The sequence below is a fragment of the Salvelinus sp. IW2-2015 genome, linkage group LG13 (assembly GCF_002910315.2).
Source record: "Salvelinus sp. IW2-2015 linkage group LG13, ASM291031v2, whole genome shotgun sequence".
In the NCBI taxonomy this organism is placed as follows: Eukaryota; Metazoa; Chordata; class Actinopteri; order Salmoniformes; family Salmonidae; genus Salvelinus; species Salvelinus sp. IW2-2015.
The window spans coordinates 27,920,753-27,944,444 of record NC_036853.1 but is presented as its reverse complement, the minus strand read 5'-3'; the positions used below and the strand labels follow the sequence as shown (position 1 = coordinate 27,944,444).

Here is a 23,692-nt window from a genome sequence, read left to right as displayed (position 1 = left end):
GCCTAACGTTTAAAAAGGACAAATTTCAAAGTGGAGGTGACGATCACCATGAATGGTGAATTTCGACTAGTCCAGCCAGAATACAGCACGACTGATTATTGGCAACTTGGTATGAACTTTGAACAATTATTCACTAAAGAAGAAGTGAGACTCCTAGACGCGAGTTAATCAGCTGCAGGCTGAAACGTACGTGGGCCTAGAAAAGGATAACAATCTCGAAGAACGACAGGGTACTTTAACGTATCAGCTCTACAACACTACGACCAGAAAGATTATTCAAAGGACAATGGCGATCTCTTGCTGGATAAACCAGTCTTCCATCTTTGACCCATCTATCGAAGCGCAGCTCAGAGTAAATATATATATCTTTCAATTTCTCTTCCGAATGGGTGGTTATTAGAATGCATTAGATTCCTGTATTTACTGTAGCATAGATTCCAAGGTCCGATATAGATTCAATGGCTTTGTCCCTCAGTCGTCCCGCTCTTCATTCAAATCCAACCCCCTTCCTTTGTCTAACCAGCCGTCATATCGGGTTAGCCCACTAGGGGCTTTTCATGACACAAGATTAGTAATCGATGTTGATCTATCCTGTGTATATATGTCATTCTGTGTGATTATTTAGGTATTTATTAAATAAATAATTAAGTCAATTTTGTATGCTGATTCAACTTATTAGCTAGGGTTCGTGTAGATAACCAAGTACTTACGACAATCAGAATGAGACCGATTGAGGTGACAATTAATAATTGACTGTAATTGATATAAAAAGAAATCTTCAGATCTTTAAGAGAGTGGATTCGGGAGATATTCCGCTCTATATAAATTAATGCTTCCGTGGTGCCCCAGGTTATTAATGGATTAATTGTTGCATGGTTTAATTCAATCACCGTAATCAATTAAACGTTAGGTAATCGATTTGATATAATTGCATTCATCATATAATTTAATCAGTCAGAGACACGACAGTATATATATATATACAGTGCTTCGGAAAGTTTTCCGACCCCTTGATTTTTCCACATTTTGGTACGTTACAGCCTTATTCTAAAATTGATTAAAATATACGAGTACCAGTCAAAAGTTTGGACACACCTACTCATTCAGGGTTTTTTCTTTATTTTACTATTTTTATTCATGTAGACTCATAGTGAAGACATTCCAAACTATGAAAATAACACATATGGAATCACGAAGTAACCAAAAAAGTGTTAAACAATAAACTCCATCAAAAAAAGAACGCCCCTTTTTCAGCACCCTGTCTTTCAAAGATAATTCGTAAAAATCCAATAACTCTAACAGATCTTCATTGTAAAGGGTTTAATAAACACTGTTTCCCATGCTTGTTCAATTAACCATAAACAATTAATGAACATGCACACTGTGGAACGCGTTCTTAACCAGTTAACAACCTCTTTTCTGTTGTGTCAAAGGACTTTTAAAGATAATATCTCGTATCTTACTCCGCTATATTAGGCTTCCCTTCTTTCTGGAACCTATTTCAGTATTGTCTTTTGAATTGGTTGGGTTATCCTGTTCACGTAGAATTACCGTCTATTTCACAAAGACAAAACCCAGTTTATATCCTCGCTGTATATCAACCAGTTTCATGAGGACTTTATTTAGGTATGTCTTTTGAATTTGATCTATGGCTAATTTACTACATGTTAATTAACCATTTAAGTTGTCCTTTTTGTACAAAATCCCCGTCCTATCTCACAACACCTATTTAAATCCCGGCTTTAACAAACCCTGCATGCCGTCACAAAGTCAGCCAGATCTATTAAGCTATCTTTATTTATGGTAGKGCACCTTACCTCAGGTCATTTCGGACCTGCACAATTACTTAACTATTGACGTACACAAAGTAACGCTTGGTGAATCTGAATTTAGAATGATTAAGCTTCTATTGTTGCTAAATTCTAAATATTTTTGAACATCAAATTAAAGATATCTTAAATCATTCCCCCCCATTCGTGAATAAAGATTACTGACCTTCGTCTTGAAGACTGGGAAAAGCAATGTGGTTTAGATTCCGTCACCGTCTCTGCCGACCTTAGATATATACCAGCCTGTTATAGAACCCCAATGTCAGGGGACAGGTCTTTAATGTACGGGTCAATGACGCGTCCGTGCACGGTTTTCGGCGTGGTACCTTCGGACGGCAGGGACAGGTATTGGAATCCGGCTCTCGAAGGACCAAATTGTCACGAGAATTATGTTCTCAGTGTTCATAACCCAATTCAATTAAACTACTCAGTCTGCAACCCAGAATCTGTAAGATACTGGTTGAATGAAACAGACGGAGGCCCAGCTACGATATTCAGAAAGTTTATTTACGAGAGAGCTAGTTCGCTGTACAAAACCATTCATTTTATACTAGCTCCTTACGCACATACTTTTGCACACAAACAGAATTCATACGCACATACATTTGCACACAAACAGTAGGTATCCTACGCACATACTGTATCAATACCCAGCCGACAAAGATTAGGGACCGTGAGAAGCACTCCCTGTCCTTTCCAAAATCTCTCAGTGGCCACTAGCCAAGGTCGGCACCGAATCTTGCTCGGACAGTCTGTGTTTAAGATACTATAGAGACATATTGTACAGATATATTGTTTTACCCTAATTCTGAATAAAACTACACATATCATTTATTATAATTTTACTGACTAAGACTACACACATCATTAATAATAATTTCATGATTCTAATGTATTTCATTGATGATTCTAATCAATTACATACAATTATATAGTTTCAGGGTGGAATATTCTAATCATTCATTTAAACATATAAATTCCATCAACAATTGTCAATTAAGAACATGCAAGTAAGCATTTRGTTGGACAGTGTATACCCCCCATACTCAATTGGCGGACTGTGGTCCGGATATGGACCCAGAACAGGGTCAATATGGACTGTGGGTCCCGACTACAATTTTTTATTAAATTTTTTATTTGGGGAACTTGGTCGGGTTTCAACCCCTGGTGTCATATAAACACAAATTAGACATGGAKAAATGTGTAGAATTGCAGGAATTTCGCATTAAAATTACAAAATGTTCTCTCCACTAACAAGAGGGGTGTGAACAGTTTGGGGTCGCATGGTTTGTGGGGTGGAGGTTTGTTACTACGCCGATAAATGACAATATTCATCTGGACCTTTGCAACCTAGGAAATTTGTGTGACAGGACCTTCTTTTATTTATTTAACTAGGCAAGTCAGTTATTTACAATGATGGCCTACCCCAGCCAAACCCTAACCCAGACGATGCTGTGCCAATTGTGCGTCGCTCTATGGGACTCCCAAACCCGGCCGATTGTGATACAGCCTGGAATCAAACCAGGGTCTGTAGTGACGCCTCTAGCACTGAGATGCAGTGCCTTAGACCGCTGCGCCATTCGTGAGCCCAAATAGTACTTGAGTACCCCTGGTGTATCCTGTACATACGACTAATAAAACTTGAAAAAACAGAATCTAAAAGCCTAAAAAGCTGCATAAGCCTTAAAAAAGAACCAGGAGTACACTGTATAAGTGTAACTGTTAAGAACAAACAACCAGATAATTGAACCTTTGAATCCCTAATAAGATTGCAAAGAATAGATTTTGATAAAAATTTGATGGCTCTACTTTAAAGATCCTCAAATTATACTGTAAACATAGATTTTCATTTCTTTAATAATGCATAAGAGCATTATACCCTCCTAAAACGGTTTAGCCTCACATACCCGGAAAACGTTCTGACTGGAGCAGTTGTAGTGTAGCAGCTTTAGTAAGGGGCTAATTGGTAAAAACTCTGAAAATCTTTTCACCGAAAAGGGAGGGCAGCCTCTCCGCGANAAAATGTTCTCTCCACTAACAAGAGGGGTGTGAACAGTTTGGGGTCGCATGGTTTGTGGGGTGGAGGTTTGTTACTACGCCGATAAATGACAATATTCATCTGGACCTTTGCAACCTAGGAAATTTGTGTGACAGGACCTTCTTTTATTTATTTAACTAGGCAAGTCAGTTATTTACAATGATGGCCTACCCCAGCCAAACCCTAACCCAGACGATGCTGTGCCAATTGTGCGTCGCTCTATGGGACTCCCAAACCCGGCCGATTGTGATACAGCCTGGAATCAAACCAGGGTCTGTAGTGACGCCTCTAGCACTGAGATGCAGTGCCTTAGACCGCTGCGCCATTCGTGAGCCCAAATAGTACTTGAGTACCCCTGGTGTATCCTGTACATACGACTAATAAAACTTGAAAAAACAGAATCTAAAAGCCTAAAAAGCTGCATAAGCCTTAAAAAAGAACCAGGAGTACACTGTATAAGTGTAACTGTTAAGAACAAACAACCAGATAATTGAACCTTTGAATCCCTAATAAGATTGCAAAGAATAGATTTTGATYAAAATTTGATGGCTCTACTTTAAAGATCCTCAAATTATACTGTAAARATAGATTTTCATTTCTTTAATAATGCATAAGAGCATTATACCCTCCTAAAACGGTTTAGCCTCACATACCCGGAAACCGTTCTGACTGGAGCAGCTGTAGTGGAGCAGCTTTAGTAAGGGGCTAATTGGTAAAAACTCTGAAAATCTTTTCACCGAAAAGGGAGGGCAGCCTCTCCGCGACGTCGTTTATTTAACTCTCACCTCTATCCAATGATTCAGTGATAAAGGATGAATCATGCARAGTAGTGATCATTTTGATTAAACTTCCATTAAAGATGAATTGTTGACATTTTATTTATATATCAAATTAAAATAGTAAAAACATTCATGTTTTACCTCATTTTCAAAACCTTTAAATTGAATTGAGAAAATCTCTATTTTACTCAGTAAAAGGTTAATTATATGAATCTGATTGAATTACTTATGCATCTAATTAATTATGTTAGATGTTTAAAATATCACTTTACATATCTTTACTTTGCCATTAACTTGTTTWGGCATTTAACTTGTTTTAGTTTTGACATTGCCATTTAAAAGTAGTCAACTGGGTGAGTTTCCTATGGGCAGGGTGTGATCAGCCGATGATCAGAGAGCATTGTCTTCTTCAAATTGAGTGGCTTATGGTTTGTAAACCAGATTAAGGTAATATCCAGGAGCAAAGACCAAGATTTATACCAGGACACTGGTCCCAAGATCCAGACCCAGTGAGTTGAGACCATGACAAGTTAAAGACCAAATMTATGTAGTCTTCCATACCATTAGATCAAGAGTCCATGGGCCCTTACTTCAATTGTAAGAAACTCCAAGTATGTGAACCCTTTGGAAATACCATGAATTTCTGCATAAATCTGTCATAAAATTTGATCTGATCTTCATCTAGGTCACAACAATAGACAAACACAGTCTGCTTAAACTAATAACACAAACAATTAAACGTTTTCATGTCTTTATTGAACACACCGTGTAAATATTCACAGTGCAGGGTGGGAAAAGTATGTGAACCCTTGGATTTAAAAACTGGGTGACCCTCCTTTGGCAGCAATAACCTCAACCAAAAGTGTTCTGTAGTGGTGGATCAGAGTTGCACAATGGTCAGGAGGAATTTTGGACCATTCCTCTTTTCAAAACTGTTTCAGTTCATCAATATCCTTGGGATGTCTGGTGTAAACTGCTCTCTTGAGGTCATGCCACAGCATCTCAAATCGGGTTGAGGTCAGGACTCTGACTGGGCCACTCCAGAAGGCGTATTTTCTTCTGTTGAAACTATTCTATTGTTGATTTACTTCTGTYTTTTGGGTCATTGTCCTGTTACATCACCCGACTTCTGTTGAGCTTCAATTGGCGAATAGATAGCCTAACCTGCAAAATGTCTTGATAAACTTGGGAATTCATTTTTCCATCGCTGATAGCAAGCTGTCCAGGCCCTGAGGCAGCAAAGCAGCCCCAAACCATGATGCTCCCTCCACCATACTTTACAGATGTGATGAGGTTTTGATGTTAGTGTGATGTGCCTTTTTTTCTCCACACATAGTGTTGTGTGTTCCTTCCAAACAACTCAACTGTAGTTTCATCTGTCCACAGAATATTTTGCCAGTAGCGCTGTGGAACAGGTGCACTTTTGCAAACTTCAGACGTGCATTAATGTTTTTTTTTGGACAGCAGTGGCTTCTTCCGTGGTGTCCTCCCATGAACACCATTCTTGTTTCGTGTTTTACGCATCGTAGACTCGTCACCAGAGATGTTAGCATGTTCCAGAGATTTCTGTAAGTCTTTAGCTGACACTAGGATTCTTCTTAACCTCATTGAGCATTCTGCGCCGTGCTCTTGCAGTCATCTTTGCAGGATGGCCACACCTAGGGAGAGTAGCAACAGTGCTGAACTTTCTCCATTTATAGACAATTTYTCTTACCATGMACTGATGAACATCAAGGCTTTTAGAGATAATTTTGTAACACTTTCCATATTTATGCAAGTCAACAATTCTTCATCTTAGGTCTTCTGAGATCTCTTCTGTTTCGAGGCATGGTTCATATCAGGCAATGCCTCTTGTGAATAGCAAACTCACATTTTGTCCGTGTTTTTTATAGGGCAAGGCAGCTCTAACAAACATCTCCAATCTCGTCTCCTTGATTGGACTCCAGTTAAGCTGACTCCTGACTCAAATTAGCTTCATATAAGTCATTATCCTAGSGATTCACATACTTTTTCCAACCTACACTGTGAATGTTTAAATGATGTATTCAACATAGAAAATAAAAATACAATAATTTGTGTGTTATTTGTTTAAGCACACTATGTTTGTCTATTGTTGTGAATTAGATGAAAATCCAGGTAATTCCAAAGGGTTCACATACTTTTTCTTGCTACTGTATTGTCATGACGTTGCTCTGTTGGGTGAGGTTTATTACCCCCCCATCCCATAAATACCTTACCCCCTTTTCTCCCCACTCTACAGAATGGACTCTTGGAAAGCCCTGTGTTACCACAGAGAAAGTATGGTACCATCAAAAGGTTGGGGAATGGAACAATATTTCCCTTTCTCAACCAGTTGAAAGTGTCTGTTGGTACTTAAAGAATATGATGTCATATCAGTTGTTGTCTGGGACATTATATCTGATGATAGGACGGCATAAATTGTATCTAGGAAAGTCTACACATTCTAGTTATCAGATTCACATGGAATTGTTATGTAATTGAAATGTTTAAATATGAAACTATTTGTGAAAATATTAAATGTAATGTTAGCCTCCTAAATAAGAGAATTGTTTCACAGTAAAACGTAGGACTACTCAGTGGTCACGCCCAAGTGAACAGACATTGGTTGAGAACTATGAAACACGCCCTTCTCTTCCCCACTACAAAATCCCGTTGACGGAAGTCAATCTTAGTTCCCGATGACGTGAGGACTGGTGTCCATACGTTTAAAAGGGCTAATCTCAACTACAACCTAACAAATTAACATTTAGTTCCAGAAATGTTAGMACTGCTGCCTAACGTTTAAAAGGYCAAATTTCAACGTGGAGGTGACGATCWCCATYGAATGGTGAATTTCGACTAGTCCAGCCAGAATACAGCACGAGCTGATTATGGCAACTTGGTATGAACTTTGAACAATTATTCACTAAAGAAGAAGTGAGACCTCCTAGACGRCGAGTTATCAGCTGCAGCTGTAAACGTARGTGGCCTAGYAAAGGATAGACAATCTCGGAAGAACGACAGGGTACTTTAACGTATCAGCTCTACAACACTACGACCAGAAAGATTATTCAAAGGACAATGGCGATCTCTGCTGGATAAACCAGTCTTCCATCTTTGACCCATCTATCGAAGCGCAGCTCAGAGTAAATATATATATCTTTCATTTTRCTCTTCCGAATGGGTGGTTATTAGAATGCATTAGATTCTGTATTWACTGTAGCATAGATTTCCAAGGTCCGATATAGATTCAATGGCTTTGTCCCTCAGTCGTCCCGCTCTTTCATTCAAATCCAACCCCCTTCCTTTGTCTAACCAGCCGTCATATCGGGTTAGCCCACTAGGGGCTTTTCATGACATGATTAGTAATCGATGTGTGATCTATCCTGTGTATATATGTCATTCTGTGTGATTATTTAGGTATTTATTAAATAAATAATTAAGTCAATTTGTGTATTGCTGATTCAACTTATTAGCTAGGGTTCGTGRAGATAACCAAGTACTTACGACAATCAGAATGAGACCGATTGAGGTGACAATTAATAATTGACTGTAATTGATATAAAAGATCTTCAGATCTTTAAGAGAGTGGATTCGGGAGATATCCGCTCTATATAAATTAATGCTTCCGTGGTGCCCCAGGTTATTAATGGATTAATTGTTGCATGGTTTAATTCAATCACGTAATCAATTAAACGTTAGGTAATCGATTTGATAAAATTGCATGTCATATAATTTAATCAGTCAGAGACACGACAGTATATATATATATACAGTGCCTTCGGAAAGTTTTCAGACCCCTTGATTTTTTCCACATTTTGGTACGTTACAGCCTTATTCTAAAATTGATTAAATATACAGTACCAGTCAAAAGTTTGGACACACCTACTCATTCAAGGGTTTTTCTTTATTTTTACTATTTTATTCATTGTAGACTCATAGTGAAGACATCCAAACTATGAAATAACACATATGGAATCARGAAGTAACCAAAAAAGTGTTAAACAAATAAACTCCATCAAAAAAGAAYCGCCCCTTTTTCAGCACCCTGTCTTTCAAAGATAATTCGTAAAAATCCAAATAACTTKACAGATCTTCATTGTAAAGGGTTTAATAAACACTGTTTCCCATGCTTGTTCAATTAACCATAAACAATTAATGAACATGCACCTGTGGAACGGTTCTTAAGACACTAACAGCTTACAGACAGTAGACAATTAAGGTCACAGTTATGAAAACTTAGGACACTAAAAAGAGGCCTTTCTACTGACTCTGAAAAACACCAAAAGAAAGATGCCCAGTGTCCCTGCTCATCTGCGTGAACGTGCRATAGGCATGCTGCAAGGAGGCATAAGGACTGCAGATGTGGCCAGGGGAATAAATTGCAATGTCCTTCCTGTGAGACTCCTAAGACAGCGCTACAGGGAGACACGACAGACAGCTGAACGTCCTCGCAGTGGCAGACCACGTGTAACAACACCTGCACAGGATTGGTACATCTGAACATCACACCTGTGGGACAGGTACAGAATGGCAACAACAACTGCCCGAGTTAAACCAAGAATGCACAATCCCTCCATCAGTGCTCAGACTGTTCGCAATAGTCTGAGAGAGGCTGGACAGGGCTTGTAGGCCTGTTGTAAGGCAGGTCTTCACCAGACATCACCGGCAACAACAACAACCCACCGTCGCTGGACCAGACAGGACTGGCAAAAATAATGAGTAGGTGTGTCCAAACTTTTGACTGGTACTGTAAATACATTTCCTAAATTTGGAAACACGACTGCCCCTAAAATGCAACTTCTTGTTTTGAAAATGACCTATGAGGCATCAAAACATTTATTCTAGTGTCAAAATTGACAACAATGTGTAATTTTGGTCATAAAGTCAGTCTCGTTCAAAACTAAGATTTGCGAGATGATAGGAAGAAATTGTATGTCACGGAATGAAGGGTACCGTAACAGTTTTCCTTGGGTTGGGTTTATTTGGATCCTGTCAACATGCCCACAGCTGGCAGTACCCAAGTAATCATCAATTCAGAGTGCAGCATGTTACAGGTTTTGTTTTTTTAATCTGCAACACAATCAATCAATCAATCATAATCACTAGTTATAACTACACATGGTTGATGATATTACTAGTTTATCTAGCGTGTCCTGTGTTGCATGTAATCAATGCAGTGCGCATTCACGAAAAAGGACTGTCGTTGCTCCAATGTGTACCTAACCATAAACATAAATGCCTTTCTTAAAATCAATACAGAGAAGTATATATTTTTAAACCTGCATATTTAGCTAAATAAATCCAGGTTAGCAGGCAATATTAACCAGGTGAAATTGTGTCACTTCTCTGCGTTTCATTGCACGCAGAGTCAGGGTATATGCAACAGTTTGGGCCGCCTGGCTCATTGCGAACTAATTTGCCAGAATTTTTACGTAATTATGACATAACATTGAGGTTGTGCAATGTAACATGAATATTTAGACTGATGGAGCCACCGTTAGATAAAATACGGAACGGTTCCGTATTTCACTGAAAGAATACATGTTTTGTTTTCGAGATGATAGTTTCCGGATTCGACCATATTAATGACCTAAGGCTCGTATTTCTGTGTGTTATTATGTTATAATTAAGTCTATGATTTGATAGAGCAGTCTGACTGAGCGATGGTGGGCACCAGCAAGCTCGTAAGCATTCATTCAAACAGCACTTTTGTGCGTTTTGCCAGCAGCTCTGCTGTTTATGAATTCAAACCTATCAACTCCCGAGATTAGGCTGGTGTAACCGATGTGAAATGGCTAGCTAGTTAGCGGGGTGCGCGCTATAGACGTTTCAAATGTCACTCACTCTGAGACTGGAGTAGTTGTTCCCCTTCTCTGTATGGGTAACGCTGCTTCGAGGGGTGGCTGTTGTCGATGTGTTCCTGGTTCGAGCCCAGGTAGCGGCGAGGAGACGGATGGAAGCTATACTGTTACACTGGCAATACTAAAGTGCCTATAAGAACATCAATAGTCAAAGGTATATGAAAAACAAATCGTATAGAGAGAAATAGTCCTATAATTCCTATAATAAACTACACCTAAAACTTCTTACCTGGGAATATTTGAAGACTCATGTTAAAAGGAATCACCAGCTTTCATATGTTCTCATGTTCTGAGCAAGGAACTTAAACGTTAGCTTTCTTACATMGCACATATTGCACTTTTACTTTCTTCTCCAACACTTTGTTTTTGCATTATTTAAACCAAATTGAACATGTTTCATTTATTTGAGGCTAAATTGATTTTATTGATTTATTATATTAAGTTAAAATAAGTGTTCATTTAGTATTGTTGTAATTGTCATTATTACCAAAAAAAAAGAGAGAATCGGCCGATTAATCGGTATCGGCTTTTTTTGGTCCTCCAATAATCGGTATTGGCGTTGAAAAATCATAATCGGTCGACATCTAATTGGGGCATCCCAGGCCTTCATTTTGGAGGGTGTTTTGCCTTTGTCTGACACTTCAGCAACTGGTTACAGTGTGTTAGTACAAGACATGGGAGATGGGTTGCATGGAAGTTCCTTTGTATAATATGGAACTCAAGTCTGAACTTAAGTCTGAACAAGTTACGTTATCATRGGAGTGAGGCCTAGCCTACCGTGAAGGGGGTCTCATTCATTTTGGGAAACAATTTGGCGGGAGGGAAGGTCGTTCCAAATCCTGTCGTTTGTAAGGAACCCAGAGTAGAGAAAGCTGATGGGTTATCAGAAAAGTGCCCTAGAGTGTTCCTAGTGTCTGCCGTTACACATACTATGTCTAAGAAAGTCGCCGGGACCAAGTCTAGTGTTGAGGAGCGATTCCACCCTGGTCGATCTGTCCGAGACATTCTGGATTTTGCTAAACCCCCTGAGTTGACCTCTCCTTTGAAAACCCCAAAGGTGAGCAAGTATCTTCTAGGACCGCTGAAGGAATAGAGGGTCCCTACAGTTGACACTTGAAGCAGCTGATTGCAGAACAGAGTAAAGATGTTTCCCTCGTCCCTCTTTTTGCTGAGATACTGAAAGTGGCTAGCTTTTGAGAGACCTTTAGTTGGCGCTCCCTATTTGATTTCTAGAAAAAGGTTCCTTTGTCTAATTTTGTTTAGCTCCACCTTTTTTTGATTGCTTCCTGTCTTTAAGTTTGGTGTGGGATTTTATTTTGTTTGRCTCTTCTTGGGCAAATTTACTGGATGCTCATGGTGGGTGTCTTTWAGGTTCCAGTTGWTGTTGCTYGTCAACTTTCAGMAGACAACCCCATGAGTGTCTTTCAGAACGCCTCCTAAAACCCCACKTGTTTTGGTTGTTGGTCAGTGACCGTCKGTTCCCCCTTGTGTTTGGGCATCATTTTAGTTTTTCTTGCTGGGGAACGTAACAAGTTGCACGTCTGGTTTTACAGCGCCTCAGAATGGAACTTGAATGGGAGTCTATGGGTGCGTTCGGAGCGGATCCCTTTTGTCAAATTGGTGACCATCGTTGGTGTGTTGCATTATGGGGATACAAGTTCCGACTCTGCAGTTGTCAGGCTCTTCACCAACTTTATCCTGCAGTCATCGCCTGCATTGTGGGAGGCTCTTTTGTCAACCAATCATTAGGGTGCTTTTGTTTGACCCACGCGAACGTGACCAAAGACGTGACTGAAACAGGAACCAACTTTGCCACAATTKATGTATTCAATAGAAATGTACAAATGAACGTGATATTTTAGGTTCTCTTTCACCAATTTATTGTACAATGTACACACATACATTCTCGGTTTAAGTGTGTGATATGGTGGCTGGAAAACAGCCTTTTATAAAGAATGGCAACGCTGCCATGTTGCACTTAGCCTTGCTGTTAGAAAACCAGACCAGTGTCAGACTTGGCTGTCAGATGCACCGCCCCCAACTTCACTCCTCGACTTAGTCTATTTTCATCCACTCAAATGAGCACTTACGGCAGGAGCGTCAAACAGCCGCCAGTTTTAATTGGCTAATCTCTGTCCATCACCATCTAGTGCAACCCTTAGAACCTCCCCCCTACATTGTGGACTTCAAAGTTCAAGCAGCGCAAGTGATTTCGAAAATCTGAAAGTACGCATCTTAGAAATAGTTTTTACATATAAACTTTATATGCCCAACTCAAATTGTGCTTCCCCAAAATAATATGGTTCATGTGATAGAACATCTTGTTTTCCACTAGCTTCCACAGCCACAAAGTAAAAATGGACTACAAAAATGTGCTTTTTGGTCATAATTTAAGGTTAGGGTTAGGCATAAGGTTAGCAGTGTGGTTAGTGTTAGCTTTAAAATCTGATTTTAAGAAGAGGCATTTTAGAAATAGGCAAGGTTTATGACTTTGTGGCTGTGTTAATTAGTGACAACCCTCTCCCGCCTCGATTTAGAGCCGCACCTCTTAACAGAATTTGAATTGATTAACATGTCACTCAGTAAATCCACAACCCCTGAATTCCAAACAGTCCCACACTGTTACCAGGCTCTATGCGCCAGCAATTCAAGCCTTGGGACGAGTTTATCCAAAGTCAAACCAACTTTGCCAAGGTCACGCACCAGCCGGCTGAAGCTAATTGGCTAAATCATTTGTTTAACTCTTACCACCTACGAACACACGAGACACCCACATCAAACCACACCCCTAAACCAACTCACGTTTGAATTCAGTCACGGCTGCTATCATTTCTTAATGAACCAAATCTAAAACGAGGAACTAAATCAGGAAGTACCCCGGGAATTACAGTGTCCCTCTGTTTCCAGCAAGCTAAATATATCCCCAAGAGGCCACTAAAATTATTAGGAAAATGGTTTCTAGTCGAGTTGGGGCTGGTCGTTGGTGAGGGKACCAGTTGTCAACAGATCATTTAAGTAAAGAGAAAACGGTTGCCCTCACAGACAGCCTGTGTCCCAAATGGCAAACCTATTCCCTTCATAGTGCACTACTTGTGACCAGAGCCCTCTAGGCCCTTGTCAAAAGTAGACATTATGAAGGGCATAGGGTGCCATTTGGGACGCAAGCCAGAGCGCCAGGCCCATATTCTGAAAACCACACACATTGATATTAATTACTGCTCTGAACAGCAGCTTTTAACCTCATTGTGAATAACCTGTTCAGTCCATAGCTTAGTCTAATAAACAGACAAGCCAGAGGAACTACTATCAGTTGGGGAAAAGTAGGGCACAACARCATAGCATTGTAATACTAATCTATTCCACTTAGCAGACACGTTTGAGTGCATGCATTTTATGAATGTGATCCCTGGGTCGTTCCACCATCTCAGATTGTTCTGAAATAGTTTATGTTGTTAGAAACAGATAAGATTAGCATTCCTGCAACATTATTTTGTTGAAATATAATTTAATTAACCTAATTGATTGCACCCAAATTGGCCATTTTAATTCATAAGATCCATATAATATTGAATAAATATAGTACCTAACTAAACTAACAATGTGTATATAATATCAGTTTTCTATATTTAACAAGTAGTATGGAGCGGCGGCTCTGAGTATTGTTTCATCATCCTATGTAATGTACAGTATTCTCAGTGAATTGGTGATGTTTTTTCCCCCCTGTTCAGAGACATTTGTCATTGAAGTTGTTGGGTTTGTCCCATCCTACAACCTGAATCCGCCCCCCCATTGTTAAAGGGAGAGTTCACTCAAATTACATTGGTTTTCTTAAGCAGAAAAACTGTAAGCAGTCTATCGACCAGAGGGGTATCCTACGAAGKATGTTAGAGGAGTTAGTGAGGTAACTTTTGTCAACTCTGGGCTCAAATTGGGATAACCGTTKATCACTGAAAGTCACTCAATAAGCCATCAGCTAAAATATTTTAGATTGTAAGTTAGTCTTGCGGTCAGCAATCTAAACTTGCAGTAATCATGGTCTAATTTCCGACCGGGCGGCCCCCATTGATTTTGTTAGTCACTCTCAGTCAGATAGCATAATAAAAACGGCAAACATTTCTCTCCACCCCATGGTAAAACGTGTAGAATTGCAGGAAATTAACAAAAAAAAAATGTTGCTTGGGGCCCCCAAAAGACTCTGACTGCATGTGGTATGGATGTGGGTACGCAGACCCACGAGCCACTGCGGCCCCCCTTGATGACTGTTTTTTTGTTGTTGACCCCCACACCCCCATCAAAGTTGCCCATCCRTGCATTGAACATTTAGCAATGACAGAATGCATTTTAGACTTCAAGCACAGTAACACTTTTGTATGACTTAATAACATGATTTTATCGATAGGAGTGGGGGAAAAGGTGCTTGTGCATTCATAAGCACACAAAAGCACATCAAAGTCGGCATTAACGATAAGTAATCAAATAAAAGACAGCACTACTAAAAGCCTATTTCACACCATAGCCTGCTGCATTTGCAAGAACTTTTCTTTCATTTAGACTTTGGCACAAATTAAAATGTGACACTGACTCGCCCATGGATTGATGTTTCAGCATTGTCTCAATGAAGAGTTTGGCACTCGACTAGCCATGTGTGACATGCACGCACAGTTGCATGCCTGCTAGAGTTAGTGGCAGGGGGACAAGCAATATCCACCGCCGTAGTACGGATGAAGACTGAGCTGAAATGTGAAGCTAACTGAAGCTGGTTAGCGTTTAGAAAACCCTGAGTAGATCTAGCTTGCTTCGTTGGCAATGTTCCCTCTTATTTTTCAGCACTGAGCAAACTTCACGTCTTCTGAACGCAAACCTCCGGCGCMSGTTTACTGTGAACACTGAGGCTGTACCTGCTTTAAGTTAGTTTTAAACAGTGGCCAAGTAAGTAACCGTGGCTATTTGATCAGAATGGCCTACCATAAAAAAAGAATGGAGAAAAATGCATCCCATAACATTAACATGGAAACAGCTGTTCTATCATTCAGCCCACAGTAGCAGCAAATGGGTGGCGTTAAATGTAGGTCTACATTCCGTGAGACTTTTGAAAAAAACATGCCGGGCTTGACATTAACCTGTTTATCCACTTGTCCTTCAGACAAGGAGGTGACTGAAAATCACTTTACAAAATAAAATGCATTATTATTCCCATACCATTATTACAGAGAACCAGACAAATTATGCCTATTGGCTACTTAGCTTATTCAAGACCGTCTCAAAATACAACACTGCCCTTTTTTGACACATAAAAAAAGCTCTTTACCTGAATTGCTTTTCAAAGTTGTCTAGAAATGCACACATTTTGTGTTCTTGTAGGAAGCAACCACTCCCACATTCTTGACTATAAATTAGCTACAACAAGGCTAATAACTCATTAACTAGCAAAGAATATGATCAAATGTGCACAGGTGGCTACATGCAGCTCTCGCTTTGATCTCAAAACAAGCACGTCTACTCGTGACCACTCATGCTGTAAACACAAAACAGTTCAAAGTGAATGGCACAGATCCATATATGGCAATGGATATTTGCATATAGGCCTACTTTAGCTCTGACTGGTTATGGCATACCGGTCTATGTAGAGTGCGGGCTGAGTCGTGCCTGTCAATGCAATTGAATCCTACTCCAATGCACTCTGCCTACAATAAAATCTATTGCAGTTAGTTCTGCATACTAAGTCTTGCATAGTTGTTTTGTTTCGGTATGTTACATTGAAAGTGGCTAATATTGTGCTGATTTGAGCACAATTCCCAAGGTAAAGCAAAACGTTGATAGTGTTAACTAAATGAGAAAACTCTAGAAAGTTGAGTTGAATCTCGTACTTCTCTGCGCAGGCTGATATTTCTTCTGCGCGGCAGTCCGCTGGGGAGCTGGTATGACAGCAACCCATGCTTTGGTTTTGTTTACCTGGCCACTGTTTCAAATGCTAACTTTTTTTGCACCTGTGTCACAAATCAATGCAAGTCTCTGGACCATTTCTTTGGATTCCTCATGTCTAACTCATTGTTAGAAAAAAGTTTGGTTCAAATAAGATGCTAGGTACTATAATTATTGAATATTAAATGAATCCTATAAATTAAAATGGCTAATATAGGTGAAATCAATTAGCTTAACTTCTCAGAGATCAAATAATATTTCAACAAAAMAATGATTCCGGAARGCTTATTTTTTTCTAACTACAGAAACGATTTCAGAACAATCTGGGTGTCATGACTTGCTGAAATGAAATGAACGACCCCCCTGTGAGAAGGGAACCCACAACCTTGACGTTGCTAGTATCATGCTCGTACGTATAACTCATCGATTTAATCATTAACAAACACACACTAACACACAAAAATAATGATCTTGTGAAATAACTAGGAATACTTGCGATAAGGAGCCGAAGCAGTAACAGTCTTAAGAGTTTGATGACTGTCGAGGCTACCGAAAACATACATGAACGTCATGTAGCCAAAACACACAAAGCAAGGTGAAGGGGTAAAACACAACACACTGGAAAAGAGAATGTATMAAGGGAATACTTACAGATTACCATCCAACTTCAGCAAGAATCCCTGTTTGTCATACACTAGAACGAGAGKCAGYAAGAGAGAGACAGAGCGAGATTAAGTATAATGTTGATGGCTYGAGAACAAGGAACAAAACGAAACATTGCAAAACTGATGAATACAAACTAAATCAAAAAGTGTAGTAATCAATGTTTACTTTCTTTCATATTKATTTAGCTGTGGATCATCTATAGACAAGGTCTAAGATCCATAGGTACCATGAAGCTTAAAAGAACAACTAGTGGAAAGCAATGAGAGAAAATTACATTTTTTGGTACGTTTCTGTTGGAGCCTGGTTCATAGGAAACGTCATGGATCATGAGGCAGTAGCTATTTCTACTTACAACATGGACATATATGAATCTCTTACGACACGGGTACATTTTCAACTTCATAAAAACATGTCTGTCTGCAATCATTATATTATATTCATCATATCAGAGGTCACTGGAGCTGTTCTTTAAACTGGTAATGACTGTGTCRTCTCTGCCCTTTATTTGCAGGCCTGGTACATGACCTCATGTCCTTATGGGAATGGAACAGCAACACAAATGTGTCTAGATAAATGATGCGGTTTAACTGATTTACTGAGGTCAGGACAACTTCATCTCAGCTTCCTTCATTCAAAATAAAACAAGAAAAACAAATGATAGTTTTGAATCCAACATTTCCTYTTAAAACAAAAGTAAACAGAGGTCACACTTGCATTTGAAAAAGCAGCAGAGCACTGTTCACCRACTTTCAAAACAGTACATTCAGTCAACAACAACAAGAAAGTACAGATCTTTAACATTTGCCCGGCAGAGTTCAATTAAATTGACACTGGAGTAGCCAGATCTGTGGCCTCTCATTAGTTACTCAAGTTATCCAGCTCTTTCATGGTGCTGCTATCTGTCTGCTAAAGCAAATGACGCCGTGCACCCTGCTTCTTAAAAGGAAATGAAGTACAAATAAAAAGAGAAGACAGTCAGTTGGAGATCTTCAAGAACAAGATGAAGATAAAGCTGTAAGTTGATCTAATACCATCTGGCTGTGTGAGACTAGACCACAGTGTGTGTGTGTGTGTGTGTGTGTGTGTGTGTGTGTGTGTGGGAGGAGTGCTGTGGTGACAGGTTCATGGAGGGCTGATGGGATTGAGAGGTTTGTTGTGAAACGTGGTGGGTTAGTTGGGGAGGAGATAAATAGGTGCTTCTTATTATTGCTGGGCAGAGAGTGAGATTTGCTCTAGCAGCAGTTTCCTGATGGAAAGCAGCAAGCCTCTAGCCAGCTACCTCTGGGCTCTAGATTCCGGGGTCTGGAAATCAGGGGAGCCCATGGGTCCTGCTCTTACAAAGATATATCTCTTCACTGCAGGGTGGATTTTGGTCAACTATGGGGGTTTCTATGGCACGTTTTCATTTCCTATGTCAAGGTCATTAATGAGGTTGAATGATCCACATTTGGTTATGAAATTCTAAAGAAGGCTGGTTCTCAATGTACAGTGAATCATTAAAACGTTAAAGGTGAAGTCTTATATACGCATCCAAAAGAGAAACACTGAATGAAATTGTACATTTCCAGACATTCTTTTCCTATAAAATTAACACATCTACATAGAAGATAATTGTCTTTGAAAGATATACTGTATTTCAACATGTGGACATACCATAGAAGACTGACCAGTTTGGAAGGAAATGTTTTACAATGTTGGGAGGTGATGGATTTCAATAAATGAAATACATAGTTTCAATAATACAGCGAATGACCACTATTATCATCTGATATGCCAGATACACTATTTTACAGCAGTTGCACTCAATTCTAGATGTTTGTTAATCAAATGTAAGCACACCTAAGTGAGTACTATGAGAAAGCCAGGCTTTTTAAAATGCATATGAGTTCCTAAGATCTACAAAACCTCCCAACATGGATGCCTGGTTTATATGTGGCAGGGTTGGCTTAACCTTAATCTATACTACCTGAGTGAAATAATTGTCCCACGGAGACAAAACTATCCAGGTCTTTCTCTGAAACACAAGAGTTAAGTAACGAGTTAAGCCCCAGGGTAGTAAGTGTTCCGTTAGATATCGCTGGAAACGCCCTCCTATCCAAGGGAAAACCACAGAAATATAATTACTTGCCATGGGCCTATCCATCACAGAACAATGACTTGAATGGGAATGTTCGCTGTAGAAATGTTATTTCTATGTGGAAAAAACAGTGTGAAAACAGGTGGTTGATTGAGTGGTGTTAGTCATAGGGTGTGACATAAACAAGAAGCCATATTAACCACTACCCTCACCATTTCCACTAACACTACTAGCGCCCTCTCTCAGAAGAGCACATCCATCTCCCGTTCTGTTGCTCCTAGGCAGCTAGGCTCTACCACCAACATCATCGTTCACTGTCGGCAAAACTGGGTCAAAACTCAAAACGTCTCAGCCTGCCATTTTAACAAAGTGTTGGACGATATTGCAAATCATGAAATCAAGCAATAACCCTATTGAAAATAAACAAATTAAAGCTGTAAAAGGGCTTAGATCGACATTGTTTGTTGTCCAGAGTAGGAGAAGCGGATGACAGGATGATTAAAAAGAGAAGTCATTCAATCAAGATTACACAGTTGAAGGGTTTGGTTTGCACGTCATTGGACATTCAGGAGTCCAAACAAGTGAATAATACACAGTCTGCCTAGTCCAAACAACTTCCTGAGAGGTGCATTGCTTGATAGTGGGTTCATAGGAGAACAAGCTATTGTTGTAGAACAAGCTGTTAGATAAGGGTTGTGTCCCAAATGGCACCCTATTCCCTATGTAGTGTACTACTTTGGACCAGGGCCCATAGCGCTCTGGTCAAATGTAGTGAATTATGTAGAGAATAGGGATGCAGCCTCAAATCAGGGATGAGGACCATTTAAAGAGATACACCTTACAAACCACATAAAAGAAAGTTCAACACACCTCACAGTGACACAGAAGTTGGCGTAAATGTACCGTAAAATCAGGACAGGGAGTGTGAGGTTGTTGAGTTGCTCTAATAAGATCTATTGTTTGAGGACACCTGTTTAGCRTGCTCAACTTTCTTTCTTTGGCTCATCTGCCAAAAAGCTTAAACACTCAGAGTAAAGTTAAATGTACTAATCTCCAAACGTTTACTTGGTTTTTACATAATGGGCTATTTTCAAATCAAGCCTGGACTCAGGTTGTCAGAGAACAAGAAGCCCTACGGCATCATGCTTGGCTCGCTCCTCCATCCCTTTTCTGAACTAGGAACTCAACCTGCATCTGTGGAGAGCGGTGAACAAACATCTCTCCCAAATTGCTAACAAATGCTGATATGCCTGAGGTACAGGAATCATTTTCTGCTTTGAAATACGTGTATTTTCACAGACCCTGGGTGCTAGTTGACAGAGTGAGAGGAAGGACATAAGAGAATGAAAGAGAAGAGTAGTGTTGTTGTTTCTCCTGAGTTAGACATTCAACCTAAACATGTAACTTTAAAAACCATCATGGATGTATAACTTTACAAAATAAACACGACAAAGTCGTGTAATGCTCTATAGCTGTGTAGTTACGTTGTAGGCCTACTGTACGTTGTTACGTATAACTTTAGTTAGCCTATTCCGGTAATTGCATAGGAATAAAGTTAAACCATTTTGTTATGATGCAGAGAAAAGCTCAGGCTGGAATAACATTATTTAACAGTATAATAATTATTTGAAAAAGAGCCTTGCCAAGGAGATTTCGAAAACAAAAGTCTCCTTGCCAAAGACATGATTCTAATAAATCCCAGACACCTTGGTGTTATTCGACACAAATATCTAGTGACTAGATTCTAGTCCATTACAACAAGCTGTTAGTTAAAAGCCCAACCGCCTCTGCTGTCTATGTCAGTTAGCACTAATATCTCATAACATCTCGTTGATGACCAAAATGGTAACTTATTCCCTACATAGTGAACTACTTTTGACCAGGACCCTGGGCAAAAGTAGTGCACTATATAGCATTACATAGGAAATAGGGTGCCATTTGGGATGCACAGTCATTTGTGTGTTTACTGAGACAGGTGATGCATCAACAGGTTTGTGTACAATAACCCCCCAGAATGTTTTTACTGGAGAATGTGATGGTACAAATTAACTACAGATGAACTGAAAAACAAAAATCCAAGATGACATAGCAGTCAGACGTCTCTGTCTTTGTCTTGTCGTGACCCGTGTATATATCTTTTAATATATTTTTTCTTCGCATATCTTTTTTTATATTTTTCTTAACCTCAACTTCAACATACTCTCCTGCAATCCGCCTCACCCAATGTGGTATGGATCTGCTATTTTCTTTACTTTACAACCGGAACCCCCAACAGAAGCTAGCCAGCTAACTAGCTACTAGCTAGTAGTCAGAGCGGCCATCAGCTAACATTTAGCCCAGACAACTCTTGCCAGTCTGCATAGCGCGATTCAAACCAGAGCATATCGGACTTATTTTTCTCCATAGCTTCGGATTCCTACCGCAAACTCTGAACCTTTTCAGCTGGATCTACGTAGCTATCTAGCTGAGTGGCCACTACTGGCTAACGTCTCTGTCCTGAAGCAAGCACCAATTAGCCTGGAGCTAGCCTATGCTAGGCCCATCTTCCGGCTAGCTGAAGAGGTCCATCAGCCACTCCTTGGGCTAAAATACCCATCTTGCCAATTGGCCTGGACCCCTTTTACTGCCGATACGGAGCCCTGCCAATCCATCACGACTGGACTACTGACGTAATCTGCCCAAGTTTTTTTTCAATATGCTCCTCCATCGCGACGTCCCCTGAATGCCCATCTGCTAGCCTACTAGCCGCGGSCCGCTAGCTGTCTAGAGCATATCGGACTGTTAGCTGAAGAGGTACATCGGCCAATTTCTTTGGACACTATACCTATTTTGCCAATTGGCCTGGACCCTTTTACTATACAGAGCCTTGCTGATCCATCACGACTGGTCTGCCAACATAACTGCACGAGGGGGCTACAACAGACTTCTTCCATCGCAACGTCCCTCTAAGGCCCCTCTGCTAGCTTGCTAGCCCTGGCCCGCTAGCTGTCTGAATTGCCGTGTCTCCAGCCCGCCTAGCTACTCACTGGACCCCTATGATCACTCGGCTACGCATGCCTCTCCTAATGTCAATATGCCTTGTCCATTGCTGTTTTGGTTAGTGGTTATTGTCTTATCTCGCCGTAGAGCCTATAGCCCTGCTCAATATGCCTTAGCTAACCCTTTAGTTCCATCTCCCACACATGCGGTGACCTCACCTGGTTTAAATGATGTTTCTAGAGACAATATCTCTCTCATCGTCACTCAATGCCTAGGTTTTCTCCACTGTATTCACATCCTACCATACCTTTGTCTGTACATTATGCCTTGAATATATTCTACCGTGCCAAGAAACCTGCTCCTTTAACTCTCTGTTCCGAATGTACTAGACGACCAGTTCTTATAGCCTTTAGCCGTACCCTTATCCTACTCATCCTCTGTTCCTCTGGTGATGTAGATCCAGGCCCTGCAGTGCTTAGCTCCACTCCCATTCCCCAGGCGCTCTCATTTGTTGACTTCTGTAACCGTAAAAGCCTAGGTTTCATGCAAGTTAACATTAGAAGCCTCCTCCCTAAGTTTGTTTTATTCACTTCTTTAGCACACTCTGCAAGCCCGGATGTCCTAGCCGTGTCTGAATCCTGGCTTAGGAAGACCACCAAAACCCCTGAAATTTCCATCCCTAACTATAATGTTTTCCGACAAGACAGAACTGCCAAAGGGGGCGGAGTTGCAATCTACTGCAGAGATGGCCTGCAGAGTTATGTCTTAATATCCAGGACTGTTCACAAACAATTTGAGATTCTACTTTTAAAAATCAACCTTTCCAGAAGTAAGTCTKTCACTGTTGCCGAAAATCAACCTTTCCAGAAGCAAGTCTCTCACTGTTGCCGCTTGCTATAGACCACCTTCTGGCCCCAGCTGTGCCCTGGACACCATATGTGAATTGATTGCCCCCATCTATCTTCAGTGCTCGTGCTGTTAGGTGACCTAAACTGGGACATGCTTAACACCCCGGCCATCCTACAATCTAAGCTTGATGCCCTCAATCTCACACAAATTATCAATGAACCTACCAGGTACAACCCCAAATCCGTAAACACGGGCACCCTCATAGATATCATCCGAACCAACCTGCCCTCCAAATACTGTCTTCAACCAGGATCTCAGCAATCACTGCCTCATTGCCTGCATCCGTAATGGGTCTGCAATCAAACGACCACCCCTCAACACTGTCAAACGCTCCCCAAAACACTTCAGCTAGCAGGCCTTTCTTACCGACCTGGCCCGGATATCCTGGAAGGATATTGACCTCATTCCGTTAGCAGAGGATGCCTGGTCATTCTTTAAAAGTGCTTTCCTCACCATCTTAAATAAGCATGCTCCCTTCAAAAAATGTTGAACCAGGAACAGATATAGCCCTTGGTTCACTCCAGACCTGACTATCCTTGACCAGCACAAAAACATCCTGTGGTGTACTGCATTAGCATCGAGTAGCCCCCGCGATACAGGCAGTTAGGAAAGCAAAGGCTAGCTTTTTC

At 40.4% G+C, this 23,692-nt stretch overlaps 1 protein-coding gene across 3 annotated transcripts in view; it reads right to left on the bottom strand.

The window, feature by feature from the left end:
• The window catches only part of LOC111972384 (CMP-N-acetylneuraminate-beta-1,4-galactoside alpha-2,3-sialyltransferase), a 100,451-nt gene that overhangs the window by 65,668 nt on the left and 11,091 nt on the right, over nucleotides 1–23,692 (bottom strand). For all 3 annotated transcript variants that reach the window (XM_023999434.2, XM_023999435.2, XM_070446208.1), the window contains 1 exon segment: nucleotides 17,084–17,126. In XM_023999434.2, coding sequence (XP_023855202.1) covers nucleotides 17,084–17,126 — 43 coding nt within the window.